Source organism: Cydia splendana, chromosome 4 (genome assembly GCF_910591565.1).
Source record: "Cydia splendana chromosome 4, ilCydSple1.2, whole genome shotgun sequence".
Classification (NCBI taxonomy): Eukaryota; Metazoa; Arthropoda; class Insecta; order Lepidoptera; family Tortricidae; genus Cydia; species Cydia splendana.
In genome coordinates, this window is record NC_085963.1 from 9,748,705 (window position 1) to 9,768,764 (window position 20,060).

The 20,060-nt window shown below is 36.9% G+C and overlaps 2 protein-coding genes across 2 annotated transcripts; one reads left to right on the forward strand and one right to left on the reverse strand.

Annotated features, from left to right (window-relative positions):
• The first annotated feature begins 2,972 nt into the window (after positions 1 to 2,972).
• Positions 2,973 to 4,151, forward strand: LOC134789810 (ARL14 effector protein). Its single transcript, XM_063760461.1, has 3 exons — positions 2,973 to 3,132; positions 3,214 to 3,357; positions 3,943 to 4,151. The coding sequence occupies exons 1-3, from the start codon at positions 3,053 to 3,055 to the stop codon at positions 4,022 to 4,024; spliced, it is 306 nt and encodes a 101-aa protein (XP_063616531.1). The 5' UTR covers positions 2,973 to 3,052; the 3' UTR covers positions 4,025 to 4,151.
• Positions 4,152 to 4,278: 127 nt separating this feature from the next.
• On the reverse strand, positions 4,279 to 14,336 carry LOC134789809 (nucleoside diphosphate kinase 7-like). Its single transcript, XM_063760459.1, has 7 exons — positions 14,221 to 14,336; positions 12,471 to 12,748; positions 10,078 to 10,239; positions 9,332 to 9,530; positions 8,472 to 8,717; positions 8,011 to 8,124; positions 4,279 to 4,494 (listed from the first exon to the last, which is right to left on the reverse strand). The coding sequence occupies exons 1-7, from the start codon at positions 14,221 to 14,223 to the stop codon at positions 4,345 to 4,347; spliced, it is 1,152 nt and encodes a 383-aa protein (XP_063616529.1). The 5' UTR covers positions 14,224 to 14,336; the 3' UTR covers positions 4,279 to 4,344.
• Positions 14,337 to 20,060: the final 5,724 nt, after the last annotated feature.

Genomic DNA, 20,060 nt, shown 5'->3' on the forward strand with positions numbered 1-20,060 from the left:
AACAATTATGAATCTAATACGATCATTTATATTCTTCTGCTTTCATAAGTAATAGTTACTGATTTTTAAAAAGCGTTTTTCAATTAAAAGACATGTCAAGATCGCTTACCTTCTTTCAAGTTCTTTCTAATGCTAAAAAAAACGAAATATAGAAGCAAAGTGTTAAAGTAGTAACAGACTATCGCACCGGACCGCGACCTTGGTGCGGTGCGGCGCATTTAGCCTAAGCCCCCATTCGCACGACAGCTTTTTCAACGCGCGTTAAAAAAGCGCTTGAATCTGTCCGCACTCTAATTTCGACTTAACGTCCAAGGCTTAAAGTCGAAAATCCAACAACGCTTGATAAAAAGCGCCACCGCTGTCGTGTGAATAAATACCAAAGAATATAATACTCACTAGGAGAAGAACGATAACTCCATACAAAAAAATGTCCCTTTCAAAAGTTCGTTTATACTACTAGCGCTCTGGTAGGATACCATTGTAATTAGAATTGACAACTCGTTTAGCCTAGCCGGTATTGGCAGTAATCCAGTTCAGGAAGCTAATGGTCCTGGGTTCGAATCCCGGAGAGGGAATTTCTTTTTGTATTTTTTTCTTTTTTGTTGGGGTCAGGTTTTTAAGAGCCCATCAACATGCACACTAGCGCCACTACTGAATACATTAAACTAGTTTTTATGTTACTGGATTCGTCAATCTACCCGTCCAAAGTTAAAACGGCCGTTTTTGTTTTGAGCACATAGATCGACGAATCCAGCAACTTAAATACTAGTTTGATGTATTCAAAAGGTACTTAAATACACAATACAGTCCGTAGCGGCCCCTTTTTTAAATTTAAATAATCACGATTATTTAGCAGTGGCGCTAGTGTGCACGTTGTTGGGCTCTTAAATTAGCATATCACAAATAAATAAAAAAATACGTTAAAAGATAATGATTAGGTACTATATTTAGAAATTCGTCAAATATAAAAGGTAACAAAAAGTTACGTATTAAGATATAAATATTTTCATTCCTATTAGCATTACTGTATATATGTTAGGAGTAATACATATGAATACATACATTGATATGGCAAATGGTTACAAGTTGTTATTACATCTATCCGGATTTTCTGCTTCACAGCTCCGCGCGGCGTTCTTGATCACCGGGAAACTAGTCTGGATATGCGGCAGATACGTGCCCTTTGAGCTTTTTCCAAGAAATCATATGACGGCCCAGGATTATAATATATTATTATCTCACGCTCAAGCCATCAATTTGATTGATTCAATTTCTAAAACAAAATAGTCACAAATTAAACAATATAATCTAACTTCCTAATTACTAACGTCGCTAATTCCTAGGGTCTAAATTTACCAGCTCAAACAATGTGAAGTTTTACATCTATGATGAATTTTGATTATAATTTCGGACGCGATATAACGTCCGCGGGTTTACGGGGATAGTAAGATTAAATTATTATATTTGAATTTGGTAATTTAGTACGCTCATTTTTATTTAAATATTAATATATTTCTTACCTTGAAATTATCGCTGTTTCTGGTTTCCACACACACATTAGGGCTTTTCATAATCCGGATAAGAATTGTTGATAAAGTCGCCATTGCCGGATACAGCAAGGAAGGAAGAGAGACAACGGTTTAATTTTAACTAAGCCTGTCTGTGCGAAGACGCATTTAGATATGTTGCTCGTACATATGAATAGTTTTTATTTTAAAAATTAATAGGAACCTAAATAAATATATTTCAAGTGAATAAATCGTTTTATATGAAAACTGATATGATATTTTTGCGTTAAATTACTTTACTGACAGCATTGACATTACAGACTTTTGTAATGACCTATGTTCTTACCGGCCAGACCCAAATCAAGGCCTATCAAAGAGGCCTATTGACAAAGTTTTTTTTTTATTTTATTAAGGAGGGTAGAGGCACGTCTACCCTTCGTAGATTTTATGAACATAGACAAAGACAAACTGAAATATAATAGATAACAATTTACATATATCAAAATATAAATAATAATTTACATATGACTACTTCATAAAATACAAATCAAAATATATTTGATAAAATAATTTCATTTGTTCCTAGAAATCGTATAGACAAAGCCAGTTCTAGCAATGTTGCTGTAGTAAAATATTTTTATGTTAATTACTGGCAATCTCGTCTGGGAACGGACAACACATATACAATTTTGAAGGGTCACATCGTTTCAAGGAAGTCAATAGGCCTTGATAAATACACACGTATCCATTTGTGTCATTCAAACGCTTTTTTAACGCGCGTTGAAAAAGCTGTCGTGTGAATGGGGGCTAAGCGCGCACCACGATTTTAGTTTTTGCGACACGATTTTAGAATCGCGCTGTAATATATCGCAGAAAATTCACTGCGCGCACTGCGATGAAAAAGTCGACGATTTGTTCATTCTCAACATGCATTTCGTACCAGTCGAGTCGTTTGTCATGAAACGTTGTCTTTAATATGTGATCGCTGTATGACTTTGAGTATTTATACCACAAAGGTGATCTCCTTCTATTTCCATAATTAAATGGTCAACATCTAGCGTCTTCAGCAGCAGGTTCCGACATGTTGACGCTTGGAGAGCGATATGCCGACTGAGGTCCGGGTGCGATCTTATTATCGCAGTGCGCGCGGGGCCATACAACTCCGTATGCTGCAATTCACTTTGCGACAATCGCGTCGCGAGCAGTCGCGGAAAAATGTGACAAATCACAATTTTAAAATCGCTGCGATTTTTTTGTCGCATATGCGTGCACTGCCATATAAACACATACGTTACATTTTTGCGACTAAATTATCGCGCGACAAAAAGTCGTGGTGCGCGCTTGGCCTTAATACCCGAATTACTAAAAACGCCCCAACTGACTTTGGCAAAGGCCCACGAGGCTGCCATATCTCAAAAAAAAAAAAACTTAAGAGTGAAAACTTGAAAAGCTCAGGACCTGGATTTTACTAATTAACTACTAAAATATTTTGAAAGTATAATCTGTAAACAGCAAACATTAGTGCTACTAAGAAGACCGGAAAAATGCATTTTCTAGACAACTTTGACCCAGTAACATCTGAGCGTGAACGTCGTAAGCTGAACCGTAAAAACTATTTTGGAAAGTATGTGGATTAGTGTCCTGATACCGTTGATTTAATTTTTAGACATAAAACTCAAATCTAATTTGTGTTTTGTAATTTCAGTCGTAAAAGTAAATCAATATACAACGAACATGGTGAAATAGCGGCCACAGGTAGAGATGTATGTGATTGCTTGGACGAAAAGTGCCCTGGATGCCACTTCCCATGTCCGAAATGCAGTTCTTGTAAATGTGGCCACGAATGCAGGTAATAACTAACTAAGAAAAAGCTTACAGGTTTGCCATTACCAGTGATCGGACAAATCATCGCAAAACCATCAAAAAACATTTATATCTCAAAATAGGACAAGATTTATTAAACTCATATTATGTACACAGTATCTTTATAAAATTTCCAGATTATACTCAAAAACTGCAGTTCAAACTTGTTAAAAAAATTGTATCATGTTCCATACAATATTTATTTTTGCGATAAATTGTCCGAACTCTGGCCATTACAATAAAATTGTGGTAGTTGAGAGTGAGAGGGTCAGAAACATCTTGCCATCACCCCAGTGCATTCACACAATACTATTTGGAATATTAACTAGAATTATATTTGTTTCGAACACTTATACTAGAGTTAGACCATGAAAAGTCTGCGACAATTTTGATAGCCCATGCAGTGCCAGTGTTATTTTAAATGTCAAACTTCTATGAAATTATGACATTTAAATAACACTTGCACTGCGTGGGCTATCAATATCGCTGCTGACTTTTCTTGGCCTAAATCTATAAAAGTTTGTTTTGTAGAAATGTGATCAGTTTGCTTAATCCACATATTTTTTTTTAGGATAAATCGAAAATGGATGTATGACAGGATTGAGATAGAGGGCAATGATACTATAATTAAAAATGAATACAAACACAAATAAATTCTTGAATAAGAATATTTGTGGTGTTTGGTAATTGTGAGAAGTTTTATCAATGACCAATGCGGTGTGAGGTCTTAATTCATTTTGGTTGGAAGTAAATCAACAGAAAATTTAATTTTGAAACATTATGATAATATCTATAAGAAAATTTGCCATCTTTGTATGTAAGACTAAGTATTAATCATAAAACATAAAATTCAATAAAATAAAATAGTTTTTTCTTTTATAAATTTATAATTTATTTAATAAGACTATGACAGGAAACAAACAAACATATATTACTAATACCATAAGTATCACCATAAATATCAAGTTGCAAATCAGTTGTGCAAATTGGCCAAGAGTTTGAAAAAGTATTCCACTTCCAATGCTGCATCCTCGTCCAAGTCAGTGCAGTGTACAGCATTAAGCACACAATTTTTCCCATACAGAGCTCTTAGTGAGTCTGGGTACAGCTGGCGACACAGGTCCTGCATTACCAGAAATTTGTAGGTATGGTATTTATTTAAAATGAAACTATTATTCTTATTACTGTTTTTTTGACAAGCAAAACACACTAATTACTAAAAAATATTTAAAAAATCAACCTTATTCAGGTATTCATATGGTTCACTATGGCTATTAACTTGTGGTAGTAATTAGTAAGTTTTGCTTGTCACCTGACAATTTATATGTTCATCTTCATACAAAGTTGTGCCTCAACGATTGTCTAGGTATTTTTAGCATTAGAAAGAACTTGATAGAATTAAATGACAGAAATTATGTTTTTCAGCTAGGCACATTGTGCCATAATTATATGTAGAATGTTCTAAGTTGCCTCAATGGGTAGGAATAGGTAGATATTGCACCATGGAAAAAGGACACTCAATAACAGACATGTATAGACAAATCTTTCAACGACATTTTAATTCGTATCTATCTTAATCTGTGTATGTATATCTATTATCATTTGTGTGTGCTCTCTTTCGGCACTCGAGTAAATAATATTGCAATTTTGACACAGGTTATGCTCGTGATTAGGTAATAGGTATATGTATTATACTACCTTTATATACAGGGTGTCCCATAAGTGACCCGTCTCTGTGACACTGGAGGTAGACCAGGCCAAGAGGACCCAAACCAACTTAACATAACCCCAGTAAAAGTGGCACGGTTTTCGAGTTATTGCCAAATTAAGGTTTTTCATGAATTTTGACCGTTTTTGACATTGTTAGTGCCTGTGTGCACTCGGAAAGTCTCGAAGTTAATTTTTTTTATGTGTACGGCATCACGAATAGTTAACTAAGATAACAGAATAGGTATTTTATCGATAAACAATGTAAAAAAGTACTGGTTTAATCTTGAATTAAATTTACAGCGAAACATTAATTTCGACTTTGACCACCTATCGTGAAAAAAAATTACTAGAAAAGTAATGACTGTAATGAGCTAATAACGTCTAGCTATTGAGCATATTATGCAGATTCAAAAATGGTATAACACATGTAAAGCCTGACAACAGTTTATTTAACCCTGAGATAGTGTCGCTGCAAACAGCTTACGTATGGCAATAATGTGCGTACGTCATGTATAGTCGGGGTAGTGGGCATTGGCTTCATGTTGATACGTGGTTGATACTCGTATAATGTCAAAACATTGCTTACAGAGAATTCGGTTCTTTCAATTTACCTATTCGTCAAAATCTGATTCTAAATATTCAATATTATTATATTCTTCGTTTTCTTACTCTGACGAAGTCTGATTTTCACCAGATGTTGTGTCGCTTTCAGGACCACCAACCTCGATTATAAAACGTTCAGTCTCCAATTCGATTATGGGATTTTTATCGTCGATCTATATAAACCTTAAATTAAATATTAAAGTTTAAACCTAACAACTAACCAGTTCCATAAAACCGCACTATAAAATGTCAATACCGGTCATGTCAACATTGTCAACGACCAACTTTAAAACCATTTTAAAACATTGTTTATTGGAATGCTATGTAATCCTTCGTATTTTTTAAGCTGTAAGTATTTGATTGCATTCACTACAATTTTTTTCGCATCTTTGGTAATTTTTTTGGCATTTTTTTAATAAAACCGTTTATATTTGAATATATTCGTAGATATTTTCCGTTTGTTTACATCGGTGACATTCGATGACATCCAACGTTCGTTGTCAAAGAGTACTTGTTGCCAGTAAAAGAAATTAGTACCATTGAAAATCCGCAAAATGGCGAGGGTCAAATAAACTGTTGTCAGGCTTTACCTTCCTGCAATAAAATAGGATTTATTATCATTCGAAAGCCTCATAAAAAATAAGTTAAAACTAGGAAATCTGCAATCCGTTGCTACTTAGTAAAAATAACGATTTATGTTAAGATATCTAATTCTGGATACAGAAATAAAAAAAACGCCTATTCCGTATTTGTCGAATGCCTAAAAGAAAGAGATGGAAAATGGTTCACTCCCTTTTTAAGGATATAATTGAGTTAATAAAGGTTCAAATAAAATAAAATACTGCAGGTTGAAGTTTAATCAATTAATTAAAATAATTTTATTTTACAATGGGTGCTCGAATCGTTTTACCCCGGCTCGTATGCACGCTTGGCACCGTCTTGTAAAACTTCAAGTTAATTTCCTTGACAAGTTAATTTCCTTAAATAAATTTCGGATATGTTTCGTGCTGCCTCGAACATACGCCGCCGTAGAGTTCCTCTTGGGACCTTATTGGCTTGGAGTAAACTTTGTCTTTTAAGCATTTTAAGCATCCCCAAAGAAAAAAATCTAATGGGTTTAGGTCCGGGGAACGCAGCGGCCATGCCACTGGTCCCAATCGGCTGATCCATCTGGGAATTTCTGTGTGAGGTGGTCGCGGACATCGCGAGCGTAGTGTTCTGGGCAGCCATCTTGCTGTGGTTCCAGCTCCAAGAAGATGGATCGGCCGACCAGTGGCATGTCCTAACGTTCCCCGGACCTAAACCCATTAGATTTTTTTACTGGGGATACTTAAAAGATAAATTTTACTCCAAGCCAATAACGTCCCAAGAGGGACTACGGCGGCATGTTCGAGGCAGCACGAAACAAATCCGAAATTTATTTACGGTGCCAAGCGTGAATACGAGCCGGGGTAAAACAATTCGAGCACCTATTGTAAAATAAAATTATTTTAATAAAATGATTAAACTTCAACCTGCAGTATTTTATTTTCTTTGAACCTTTATCAAATCAATGATATCCTTAAAAAGGGAGATAACCATTTTCCATCTCTTTCTTTTAGGCATTCGGCAAATACTGAATAGGCGTTTTTTTATTTCTGTATCCAGAATTAGATATCTTAACATAAATCGTTATTTTTACTAAGTAGCAACGGATTGCAGATTTCCTAGTTTTAACTTATTTTTTATGAGGCTTCCGAAATATGATAATAAATCCTATTTTATTGCAGGAAGGTACATGTGTCATACCATTTTTGAATCTGCATAACATGCTCAATAGCTTGACGTTATTTGCTCATTACTTTTCTAGTAATTTTTTTTCACGATAGGTGGTTAAAGTCGAAATTAATGTTTCGCTGTGAATTTAATTCATGATTAAACCAGTATTTTTTTGCATTTTACATTGTTTATCGATAAAATATCTATTCTGTTATCTGAATTAACTATTCATGATGCCGTACACATAAAAAAAAAATCGAGACCTTTCCGAGTGCACACTGGCACTAACAATGTTAAAAACGGTCAAAATTCATGAAAAACCTTAATTTGGCAATAACTCGAAAACCGTGCCACTTTTACTGGGGTCATGTTAAGTTGGTTTGGGTCCTCTTGGCCTGGTCTACCTCCAGTGTCACTGTGACGTGTCTTTTATGGGACACCCTGTATGTAGGTACTAAGATAATAATCATATCAAGGAATTTGAGGAATAGAAAGGAAAGGATTTTAAGGTTTTGATCATTGTTGAATAATTTAAATATGCAGATTAGTTAATTAAAGTTATATATACCGGGTCTCGCGGCCCGCAAAATTTCCTGAATTCTTGAACAACGTTCATGTTTGGTTTGTTACACTTCACTTCTAAAACAACGCATTTACCTTCTGAGAGATGAATGCACATGTCCTGCAAATGTAATATGTGGCGAGTAAAATAGACATTAGTACTAGGTATACCTAATTATGTAGGTACAATCAATTTTTTCTTATTCTTATTCAGATCAGACTACACGGCAAAAGTACCAAAAAAGATACTCTATATGTAGAACAATTAGACAGTACCTAATAAAAACTTTGGAACGCGAAGATTTGTCTCTATTTGGAAAAGTATTCCAGGCATTCCAGGGTGGCAGATACTTTTGGTTTGGTGCGTTGTTTCATCCTCTCATACGTCAATGCATCCCCTACTATTGATGCTGACTGTACCTACAATAGGTACCTATTGGGGCAGAGTTGAAAATATACTCTACGCACCTCATATTCAGGCAAGACTCCTTTGTATATTTCATAGAACTCTTTTGCATCATGAATCTTCACTGAAAACATCGCCATTGCAGAAATATAAAAAATATCCGAGGTACTTATTCGATCGATAACATTTCCTAGATGACCATCGGTCAACACATGAGGTTTAATTACACAGCATGTGCAATCTTTGAGAGTTGCTTGATAGGGTACTTTAAGAATATTGTTTTCTTGGCCGAAGAACCAATCTATTATCTGTAATTACAAGATACGGGTAAAAGAGCATTGACTATCGAGTGGGTAAATGTTTCCTACGGGTATTTTAACAGTTGAGTTCCTTCGTTTATTAAGATGATATTAAAACTTCTTCACCACATCAGTTACGAGCTTTGTGTTTCCCTCGGTAACAAAATTTCGTGCCTTAAAACCCTCGCAACGCTATAGATTCCACTTTTCAAACCACTCGCTAAGCTTGTGGTTCCATTTGGGAATCTTTCGCTTGCTCGGGTATCAATATTAGCACGAGGAGTTAAACGATAACTTTGCCCTCATTTAGGCTTATTTAGGCTTTATAACTCGTATGTGCCACGATTATTTTTTTCAAATTTCCACGTAGAGATGCTTAATTCGATGAGATTGCGCTGCTCGCATTCCGCAGCTCCGTATATACCAAGAGGGAGGCAAATGCTACGCTACATGATTGAGCACAGGTGGAAGGTAAAACCTACATTTTTCTGCAAATAATAAGACAAGCGTGGGTCCCTATCTGTTATATTTAGATGGGTTCGGGTTACGTGAGTGTAGGTATTATTTAATTATTTCTACGACTGGTTTCTGGACCAAGTTCTAATAATACAAATCGCACTAGCCTTTGCGGCGTCTTCTCGAGTATTGCAGCCGTGCGCTACATTCCTTAGAGTATTTTGACCGTAAAGGTTTCTCAGAGTCCCGGGCGAGGCTTTTTTTGGATCAGTAGCACCCAAGCAAGCCCGAAAGTATTTCACAGCCTCTGGAGCTACCAGCTCTAAACCAACTACCTCGCCGGATGTAATGTAGTCTATTATGACGCTGCAAACAAAATAATGTATGTAGGTAAATAATGTACGCTTTAGCCATCTTGAGATAGGTAATGGATGAAGGAAGATTGATAAAAAATAGAATAGTAAGAGCATACCTGGGGTGCCCACAAGCGGTTGCTCCGTTGGGCAATACAGAGGGTCGATCTACCACGAACACCGAAGTTCGCAGAAGTTCTTTCTCTACCACTCTTAATCACACCTTAATTGGAGTAAAAGAGAAAGATTCTCGCAATTTGCGAACATCGTATTTGCGGTAGGCCCTCAGATATTATATATCGCTATTAATTATATTATAGAACAATATGGTGGAGGCGCATGGATCCGAAATTCGAATCAACGCAGAAGAAAAACCGAGATAGAGGCGGCACAGTCATTTTTCAGAATTCTCATTTTGGAAAGTAAAGAGTTCTTATATATATATTTGCTTTCACTATATAAGTAAGATTTATCTAGGTATTCCACAGAAAAGTATCAGAAATGACACCATTGAAATAATAATATAATAGCCTGTTAAAAAAATGTCTATATCTACTTACGGTAGCATGTCGCTTCCGGCGCAGTTTTGGTAAAGTTCCATGGCTAACTCTTTACAAACTTTGGCATTTTTCATGCGAACGATTCTAAAGCCTTTTTTCATTATGAAAGTCAGTATTTTTCCGTGGTCGCTCGGAGGGCCAGGCTTGATCAAAGCGAATGTACTGAGGGAAGATAAATTATATTTTAAATATAAATATATCATAATATATCTACCTACTATGCTTAGTAAGGTCGGGTTACTATAACCCAAAAGCGAAACATCAAAAACGACATTAAATCTTACCATGATGAACAAATGTGCAATAATAAAACCTGCACCGAGTTTATCCCAAAGGTTAAAGTTGTCCTCCAGGGCCAAAGTAACTCGACCGTGCAAAACAGGACGAATATAGAGCTAAAGCCAAATATCGGCCTTTTCTCGAAAATGCGAAAAAAGTAAAGATCTCTCTAATGCAACCATTAAGAGCGCTCTTACAAGAAAAGTCGAAATAATGCAAAATTGATGATACTAGTCGACGAAATTCAGGACTTTGCGCTCATTATTAGAAACAATGAGTACTTGTTCCAGTAAAAGCGTCTTCTTATCTTTATAAATATCGTTGTAAATATTAGAAAAAGGACTTATTAAATTAGTAATGATTTTTTTTCTGATGGTCGTTTCCGAAAAACCCCGTGAAGCACTGAATGGCGAGCTCTTATTTGGAAATGTTGAGAATTTTACTCTGCTAAACCTGGCTATTTTGTATTACTAATACCCTGTACTTTAGGCATATCAAACTATATTTTTCCTACATACCTTTGAGAAAGAGAAAATCAAAGTAAAACGAACTCGATTTTCTCTCCGAAACAAGTGTCAATTCCTACGAAAATCTACTTAATATCGAAGTCATTTTCATACTCAAGCAATCTGCAACGTTTGCTTATACTGTTGGTATACATTAGTGTTTATGAAATTCTACTATAATTTTTTGGCAATTTTTTGAAAACTACTCTATATTACCGATGACGCGCGCCGCGCCAGCTCAGTGCCGCGGCAGAGCTTGTAGAGGCAGGACGTGTGTCGGTCGGCTCCGCACATTTTCAACGGCGACGACGAGGTTTTTTATCATTGTGTGCGGCGGGCGCCGTGTAAAACGCTATACTGTGTGCGTGTAAACCGCAACGAGAGACTTTGATCCTAGCACTGTTTTTATAGTATTATAATTTATAATGGTACAGTTTAATAAACTACCGGACAGGATTAAAAATATTTGAAACGACCTGACATTCTATATGTATTTATTTGACTCAAGATAGTACTCAGGTCAGGGTCTGATGATGGAGCCGGAAGGTGGTCACCGGTACCAATCAACCATGCAACTAAACCACTTCGTGTTTAGGCTCGTTTTATTCATCTCAACAAGATCTTTGACACAAGATAGTACTCAGGGTCTGATGATGGAGCCGGAAGGTGGTCACCGGTACCAATCAACCATGCAACTAAACCACTTCGTGTTTGGGCTCGTTTGATTCGGCTCAACAAGATCTTTGACTTAAGATAGTACTCAGGGTCTGATGATGGAGCCGGAAGGTGGTCACCAGTACCAATCAACAATGCAACTAAACCACTTCGTGTTTAGGCTCGTTTTATTCGTCTCAACAAGATCTTTGACTTAAGATAGTGCTCAGGGTCTGATGATGGAGCCGGAAGGTGGTCACCGGTACCAATCAACCATGCAACTAAACCACTTCGTGTTTGGGCTCGTTTGATTCGTCTCAACAAGATCTTTGGCACAAGATAATACTCAGGGTCTGATGATGGAGCCGGAAGGTGGTCACCAGTACCAATCAACAATGCAACTAAACCACTTCGTGTTTAGGCTCGTTTTATTCGTCTCAACAAGATCTTTGACTTAAGATAGTGCTCAGGGTCTGATGATGGAGCCGGAAGGTGGTCACCGGTACCAATCAACCATGCAACTAAACCACTTCGTGTTTGGGCTCGTTTGATTCGTCTCAACAAGATCTTTGGCACAAGATAATACTCAGGGTCTGATGATGGAGCCGGAAGGTGGTCACCGGTACCAAATACCAAATAACAGTTTTAGAACTTTAAAAGTTAAGTACAGAGTGTTGTTATGGTTGATTTCAATATGCTTCGCGAAGGATCAAGAATGTTTAATCCATCATTGTAGTGCGAGTGTGGTAGAAGGGATCGGCGTACTGAGCTCGCACGGCCTGCCGCAGCGCGTAAAATACCTAAACTCGCTCAACGCCGAAATGTAATAGCGCTCTTAACTACCTACTTTTGGAAAACCAGCTCTCAATTTACATCAAACCATGCCTCCACTCTAGCAACTTAAAAAATAGTTACCTACATAGTTTGTAAATCACTGTAGGAGTAAGTACCTACCTCTCCATTTTATTGAACAAAGTTCGCTTCGTGATGGGAGCGCAATCCTTTATAAGAATCAGTTTAGAAAATATGTTAACAACATTGCCTATTTGTAGCATCTCCATTGTTAGCGTCGGCATTATGACTCGACGAAGTAGGTTTTTGCCCTTTTGAGGATCAATAACTTGAACGGAATTATCAAAAGGAAAGAAGTTAACGACTAATTCCACCACTGTGTCTGATTCTTCGTCGTACATTTCACATAGAAAAATATATTTATCAAAGTAGTCGAAAACCTAAAAGTAAAAACGAATATCTACTGAAGAGTCGTACAAACAGCAACACTCCTAACTGTACATCGGTGGACCTTATTACGAAAAGCATAAGGTCCACAGATGTACAGTCAACAGTGTGGGCGATGGTACCTAAACATGAGCAAATAAATGCGGCTGTTTTACAAAGACATCGATTTGCAATTGTATTTCTGTAGGTATACTGCACCGATATATATATGATATCCTATATAGAGCATAGGCTCTGTATAGACAAAGCCTATATAGAGTAATATAAGTAAATAAAGAGTGGTAACTCCATACATCAGTTTTCTTACCAAAACCATAGAGAAATAGAGTAAGAAAAGAGTGCTCACTCCATACAACAGTTTTGGTACCAAAAAGACTATTATTTTCCATTGACGTATATATCTTAGGACTGGCTTTACGGGCAATAAGAATGGGGCCAGTACAGCGGTGTGACATCGCTACACGCATTGGTTGATGAGTTCGCATCACGCACGCGATTGGTTGATGAGTTCGCATCACGCGCGCGATTGGTCGCAACTCGCAACTATTTGCGTTAGGCTGCAGGATTGGCTCGAATTCGTGAGTGACACCGCTGAACTAGTACCATTTTTAGTGCCCGTAAGGCCAGTCCTTAGTTATATAAGTAGCGGAATTATCAGTACTTTAAATAGCAGCATAGAGAAATATTATATAGTAAGACAAGAGTGCTCACTCCATAGTCTCCATAAAACCGACCGACCGGAAAGTGTAATGTTGTTGAGCATAAGACTTTCCGGTCGGTGCTACATATATTGTCACTTGAGAGTACTACTAGTGCTACTTAAAGTACTGATAATTACCTACCTTACTACTTTACCTACTACTACTACCTACTACTACCTTACTCGATGCTAGATGTCGACTATGAAAATAATAGTCTTTTGGTACCAAAACGGATGTATGGAGTGAGCAATCTATGTATTTTTTCTCTATGCCAAAACGCGTTATTTCGTAGTCGACACTCTAGAGTCATGTCATAGAGAAAAAATCGGGCAAGTGCGAGTCGGACTCGCGCACGAAGGGTTCCGTACCATAATGCAAAAAACGGCAAAAAAAAAACGGTCACCCATCCAAGTACTGACCGCGCCCGACGTTGCTTAACTTCAGTCAAAAATCACTTTTGTTGTATGGGAGCCCCACAACAACAGAAATACATCATCTGTGAAAATTTCAACTGTCTAGCTATCACGGTTCGTGAGATACAGCCTGGTGACAGACGGACGGACGGACGGACAGACGGACGGACGGACGGACAGCGGAGTCTTAGTAATAGGGTCCCGTTTTACCCTTTGGGTACGGAACCCTAAACAATACATAGAACATCATACGGTCAAAAAAATACACAACTCTTTGATAACAACAAACAACATCTTTCACGTAAAGTGCCTACATAAACATGGCCTTTAGGATTTAACATTAAATCGTACCATTTTATATAAGTACACACGCTTTCCAATTATTTCAAGCAGACAGGCGATACATACTATTACTATAAGATAAAGAATAAATGTTAGGAAAACTTAACAGTTTACGTCACTATGACAAATTTGGCATTGTTGTTTTATCTTTAGTTCAACGAGAGTTGTTGGGATTTCGAATTTCGCGCTTTTGCTTTTGGTTATATCTTTTAGGGCCTTTTTTTTTCTTTGTATGGACTTGAGGGCGGTGTTGCCCGTAGCCAACGTCAGCGTCAAGTAAAATGGCCGTAACACACTACCGCACCGCACCAAGGTCATTGTGGGACGCACCCATAAGTAAGAGGGAGAAAGCGATATCTCTTTCTCCCTCTTACTTATGGGTGCGTCCCACAATGACCTTGGTGCGGTGCGGTAATGTGTTACGGCTCTAAAAGGGTAGGAAATTAAACGCGGAAAGGAATTAAAGGAACGGAATTTGGAAAAAGTGGTCAGGTCAGGTATAAAAGCCGTACACACTATCGCACCGCACCAAGGTCATTGTGCGACGCACCGATAAGTGAGAGCAAGAAAGAAATATACTAACCGGACCCCGGTTGCTGTCCGGTACGCCTGTTTGTTACAGCTTTTACTTTGTCCATTAAAAACGTATCCAGACGACAAAATCAAATTGCCAATATCATCCACACGTAATATACAATTTCATAAGCGCTTATTACATCCTACACGGTCGCCCAGTACTTTTTGTAAGGATGCCAACTGCTCCACTAGGTACTGCCAGGATTCAGCATCACCTCTATCTTGGGTACTACTCACCTAAGTGCTCATCAAGATGAGTCGGATGCCCAAAACATAATGTGCCTTTGTTGCACCAAACCTGAGTTCCACTAGGACATGCCAGGGTTCTGGGTCATTTTGTTGAACTGCACGCCGACGTTGCAATAGGGTATTTTCCTACTAGTCAAATCAGTTACTTTTTTATACTCGGTTTAGACTCTCGCGCGAGCCACGAGACGAGCCGCGAGCCGCGCCACGAGACGCGAGTGTGAACGGTAGGCTCGTGACTCGTCTCGCGGCTCGGCTCGCGCTCGCCTGGCTCGCGTGGAGGAGCGGTTTTTTGGGCACAAGTCAAAGGGGCTCGCGCGGGACGCGCGCTTGCGTTCACACTCGCGTTCGACTTGTCATTCGATTATAAACCTTATGCCGTGCCGTTAGTGTTTAAAATATATTAGCTCGACGAGCTTACGCGCCATGAGACGAGCCTCGAGCCGAGCCACGAGGCGAGAGTGTAATCATTAGCTCGACGGGCTCATGCGCTCAAGGCCACTCGAGGCGAGCCACGAGACGCGCCGCGAGACGAGAGTCTAAACCGGCTATTAGAACTGTCGAAACGATTTGCTAATATGGAATTTATATGAAACATTACATCGCGACGTCACGGTCAACCAAGGCCTGTTCACTTCCTAAGAAAGTTATGTCCCCAAATAATTGCGCATGTATGCGCCTGAAGCTTCTATGTGTGCTTTGGCCTCCTAGAAAAAGTTGCCAGTAATCAAAATAAAAACATTTTTCTACAGCAACATTGAGCAATGTTGCTGCCAACTGAGATTTAAATTTTCACGAATTTTTTACATTATTAATCATAAAATGGGACTTCAAACACTTAAAGCTGAACTACACGCGATTAAGTTTTATAATGAATATTTGCTTCCAACTGTCTTTATCAATGTTCATAAAATATATGGAGGGTAGGTACGTCTACCCACCATAATAATAAAATATATTTGTCAATGACTCTGTCCAACTGCTGTGGTTAAAGTTCATATGAAAATTTTATTTATTAAATCTTTAAATAATAAGTACAACGTAGCGGTACTACCACTTAAGACTCTGTAAGTCTGTACCTACATGGATTACAGCAATGCACGTAGAAAATGTGCTAAATGCGGAGCAACGGCTGTTGAAGATACATATTTGAGTGAAATTCATAGCTTTAGTGGGTTCAGAAGGAACCGCGTCATAACGCATATGGAAAGCGTATTAATTAACCGTGAAGAAATGTATGAATACAAGTTGGAAATCTGTGTAAAATCCCGTGTGTAAAGTGTAGTGTATCTGTGTGTGTAAAGTGTAAGTAATAGGTAGGCATGCCTATAAAGTTTTCAGTATATTATACTGAAAACTTTGTGAATGCGCTTTATTAACGTCTATTTTTTTATTAAGTTGTCAGGGTTTAATTTTCAGTGTATATTTCTATATGTAAAACATTTTTTTAATAAATAAAATAATACAATGTTATAAACATAAATATGCCTTTTATTTAAATCAATTGATAATACCACAAACAAGGGGTAATATTTGCATCTTTTATATATTTCGTGATATGAAGATAACAAATATGTTTATCAACAGAATTACTACCTATACCTACCAATACCCGCCAGGCTAAACCGGTTGTCAACTTTAGTTCCATTGGTACACAACGACGGCGCCACTAGTATAAACGTATAAACGGTTGGGGACATTTTTTTGTATGGAGTTACCGTTCTTCTCCTAGTGAGTATTATATTCTTTGCGGTCAACTCACCTATTTTTTATATTTCTATCCGATTTATTAAATAGAACTTGTGTTTAAAAATAACTCCTATCTGTGTTTTTCTAATAATTATCTGGTGCTTTATTTCATGCATGGTGTAAAATAATTTATTTTAAATACAGTATAATACTCTATTGGCGTGCAGTCGGCGTGTAGTTCCCATACCTACAAATTGCAGTCGTGTGTCGGCCCTAAGTCACTGAAGTTTGTATTAATATGCTTTTCTTTATTTATAATTTTAGCAGTTCCAAGCAATAGTCACACTAAAGGCGCCATTCATTAATTACGTAAGACAATTTTTGCCAGTTTTTGACCCTCTCCCTCCCCTATATAAGAAATAATAAGAATAGGCTGACCCCCTCCTTCTCCCACCCCCCTATATTACCATATATTACGTAGGAATCTAAAGATTGAATACCTACACGTTTAGTTTGTTTTAGTGTTTATTTTTCAAAAAAAAAATTTTTACGAATGTGATATTTGTACCTACCTGTACAAAGGTACTTGAGCTCGTTTAATTAAGCTAACTCTGCACCGTGTTTCATAGCATATATAGAGTGTGGAAGTATTATTATTATGGATTTTAAACGTCATAATTACATAGAAATTAAATAAAAACGCATCTTTGTGATCTTACGTAAGAACTATGAAAACCCCCTCCCTCCCCCTTTTGTAAGACAAAATAAGATATGTTCGATCCCCTCCACCCCAAAACCGTCTTACGTAATAAATTAATGGCGCCAAAACTGTTTCTCGAACTGAAAATACCCGATTTAAGTTTGCTAACACAACATGACTGATAAGTTCATCAGCGTCACAAAACATACGAGTAAATTGACCTCCGCACTACTCCGCAGTGAATATACAGCAAGATTGATTGTTCTAGTAGGTATTCACAGAAACTTAATTGCTAAATTGGGAATCAAACCAAGCGAAGCGAGGTGGGTCTGAATCCAAAATTTTAACCCACTTTTGTATTCATCGTTGTTAATGGCGTAAGCGCCATCGACATTATTGAAATTTAAAACACCACATAGGCCACGTCGTTGTCTGAGTAACAAGCCTTCTTGAGCTAACTGTGGGGCTTAGTCAATTTGTATAAGAATGTCCAATATTTATTTATTTATTTACTACTAACGCCATCTGTTAGATAAATAAATAATTAACATTAGCACGAATGTTAATTCATCATTTTGCCAACAGACGGCGCTAGTAGTAATACAATACAAAGTGTTATTACTTTATTTTATTTTTTTAGGTTTATAAAATGATATTTTTATGTTTGATAACACATCTAGACATGAATTTAAATTACTATGTTAAATTTCAAACCTAACAGTGCAGTAGTTTTTCCGTAATGTGTACCACAAGAATGCATAGTTCGTCGAATAGTGATAGGGTGATAAATCATGATCAATGATATATGTAACTCCGTATAAAATAAATAAAGTCTAAGAAAAAAACGTGCCTCGGTGTAAATCGTTACAGGAGGTCTTTGGAGGTTTATGATAAATACGGAAAGGCACTTTTATTTTGTTAACACATATTTATTATTTAAAATACAACATTGGATACACGTCTTGTTTTGACGGCTAGTGGAAGTAGAGTAATTTGACATTCTCAAGTTTGACTTTAAACATCATTCAAACTTGAGTTTCTATATCCAAATTAAATGTGTCAAGCCAGTGTCGATTGTATATATACATACTCTTTATACCAACACACCCCCTCAATCGACTCTGCTTGAAGCATTAATTTACAGCGTTATTCTTTAGTCAAGACAATATTCCAACAAATAATTTCAAATACAAAAACCAGAAAAAACATAACACATCCTTTATATTTCCCTCATATTACATCATCCTGTATAATCCCCATTCAACAAATACATTAAAGTAAATTCTCATTCAACAAGATAAGTACTCAAGTATTCCTCCACTCGATACGTCACCACTAATTATCTATAATACACGTTTTATTCTCCCACTCGACTCATCAACATTAATCATATATTAAAAGCTCTATTCTTCCACTCGACTCTTCAACACTAATCATATAATAAAAGCTCTATTCTTCCACTCGACTCTTCAACACTAATTATCTATAATATACGTTTTATTCTCCCACTCGACTCATCAACATTAATCATATATTAAAAGCTCTATTCTTCCACTCGACTCTAATCGTATATATAATAAATGCTTTATTCACTGACTCAATAGGGAATATTAGGCAAAGCTCTGCGTAGGTGGCACCTTTGTGGCACATACAGTAAACAAACTACATTGACACATGGCGTACCGCGAAACAAGAAAATCGAAATTCCGTTATCTAATATCTCTATCACTCTTGCAAATTCGAGCGATAAAGAGGCAGATAACTAAGTTTAGATTTTCGCTTTTACCGGTAGGCCCTTGTTAACAAACCGCCTTGATGCATCAATGTCATATTTTATTGTCTGTGAAAACTTGTCAAAAAACAGTTTAAGGCACAGTATGTATAAGTTAGTCTATGAATTTACTGAGTCGGTAGTGCTGCACTCTGGCGGCAGAACATTGCAGTAATATCCCCTATTCTTCAACATCACTAAATATAATAAATCTTTTATTCACCGACTCAACTCTTCAACATCACTAATAAAATAAATCTTTTAACAATTCTAATATAAATTATAAAATATTAAAATACAGACTTAGAAACAAAACCTCAAGGATATTTTTCAGAAACCATGTAAAATGTACCTATTAAAGTGAATATAACTCTTCTTCGGTGATGGTGATGGATGAGGTTAAATAATGATTCAGTTACACTTACTACACTTACACCCCCTTAAATGAATCATTATTAAGCACCTCCTCAATTTTGAATACACTTTTTTTCTAGGATCCGCGATCCTTAAGTTTTCTTTCAATAAGTACATATTTCTGTATTATAATATAAAAGTTTACACACCCTATAAAAACTTACATACTACGACATACTATAAAAGAAAACCCCGACATTTATTCGAAAAAATTATTAACGTTCACTTTTGCCCGCACTTATACTACATTGTCTACACTCAATACCTCATATTGTCACTAAAACACTAATCTTCGTTGACATTTTTCAAAATCATTTCTTTCAACTTCATTTGTTTCACCTTCATTTGTTTCACCTTCATTTGTTTCATCTTCATTTGTTTCGTCTTCACTTGTTTCACTACTCAATCTTCTCAAATGAATATCGCCTTCTCGAACACTCTCCATATTTCTAC

What these genes read in the sequence shown, in the direction of transcription:
- LOC134789810 (XM_063760461.1), top strand. Translation starts at nt 3,053, where the DNA reads ATGCATTTTCTAGACAACTTTGACCCAGTAACATCTGAGCGTGAACGT. An exon ending in CGTAAAAACTATTTTGGAAA is followed by an intron (nt 3,133 to 3,213) that starts GTATGTGGATTA and finishes TTGTAATTTCAG; the next exon opens with TCGTAAAAGTAAATCAATAT. An exon ending in AAATGTGGCCACGAATGCAG is followed by an intron (nt 3,358 to 3,942) that starts GTAATAACTAAC and finishes ATTTTTTTTTAG; the next exon opens with GATAAATCGAAAATGGATGT.
- LOC134789809 (XM_063760459.1), bottom strand. An exon ending in TTGTTCAATAAAATGGAGAG is followed by an intron (nt 10,240 to 12,470) that starts GTAGGTACTTAC and finishes ATCTTCCCTCAG; the next exon opens with TACATTCGCTTTGATCAAGC. An exon ending in GAGTCTTGCCTGAATATGAG is followed by an intron (nt 8,125 to 8,471) that starts GTGCGTAGAGTA and finishes TTACATTTGCAG; the next exon opens with GACATGTGCATTCATCTCTC.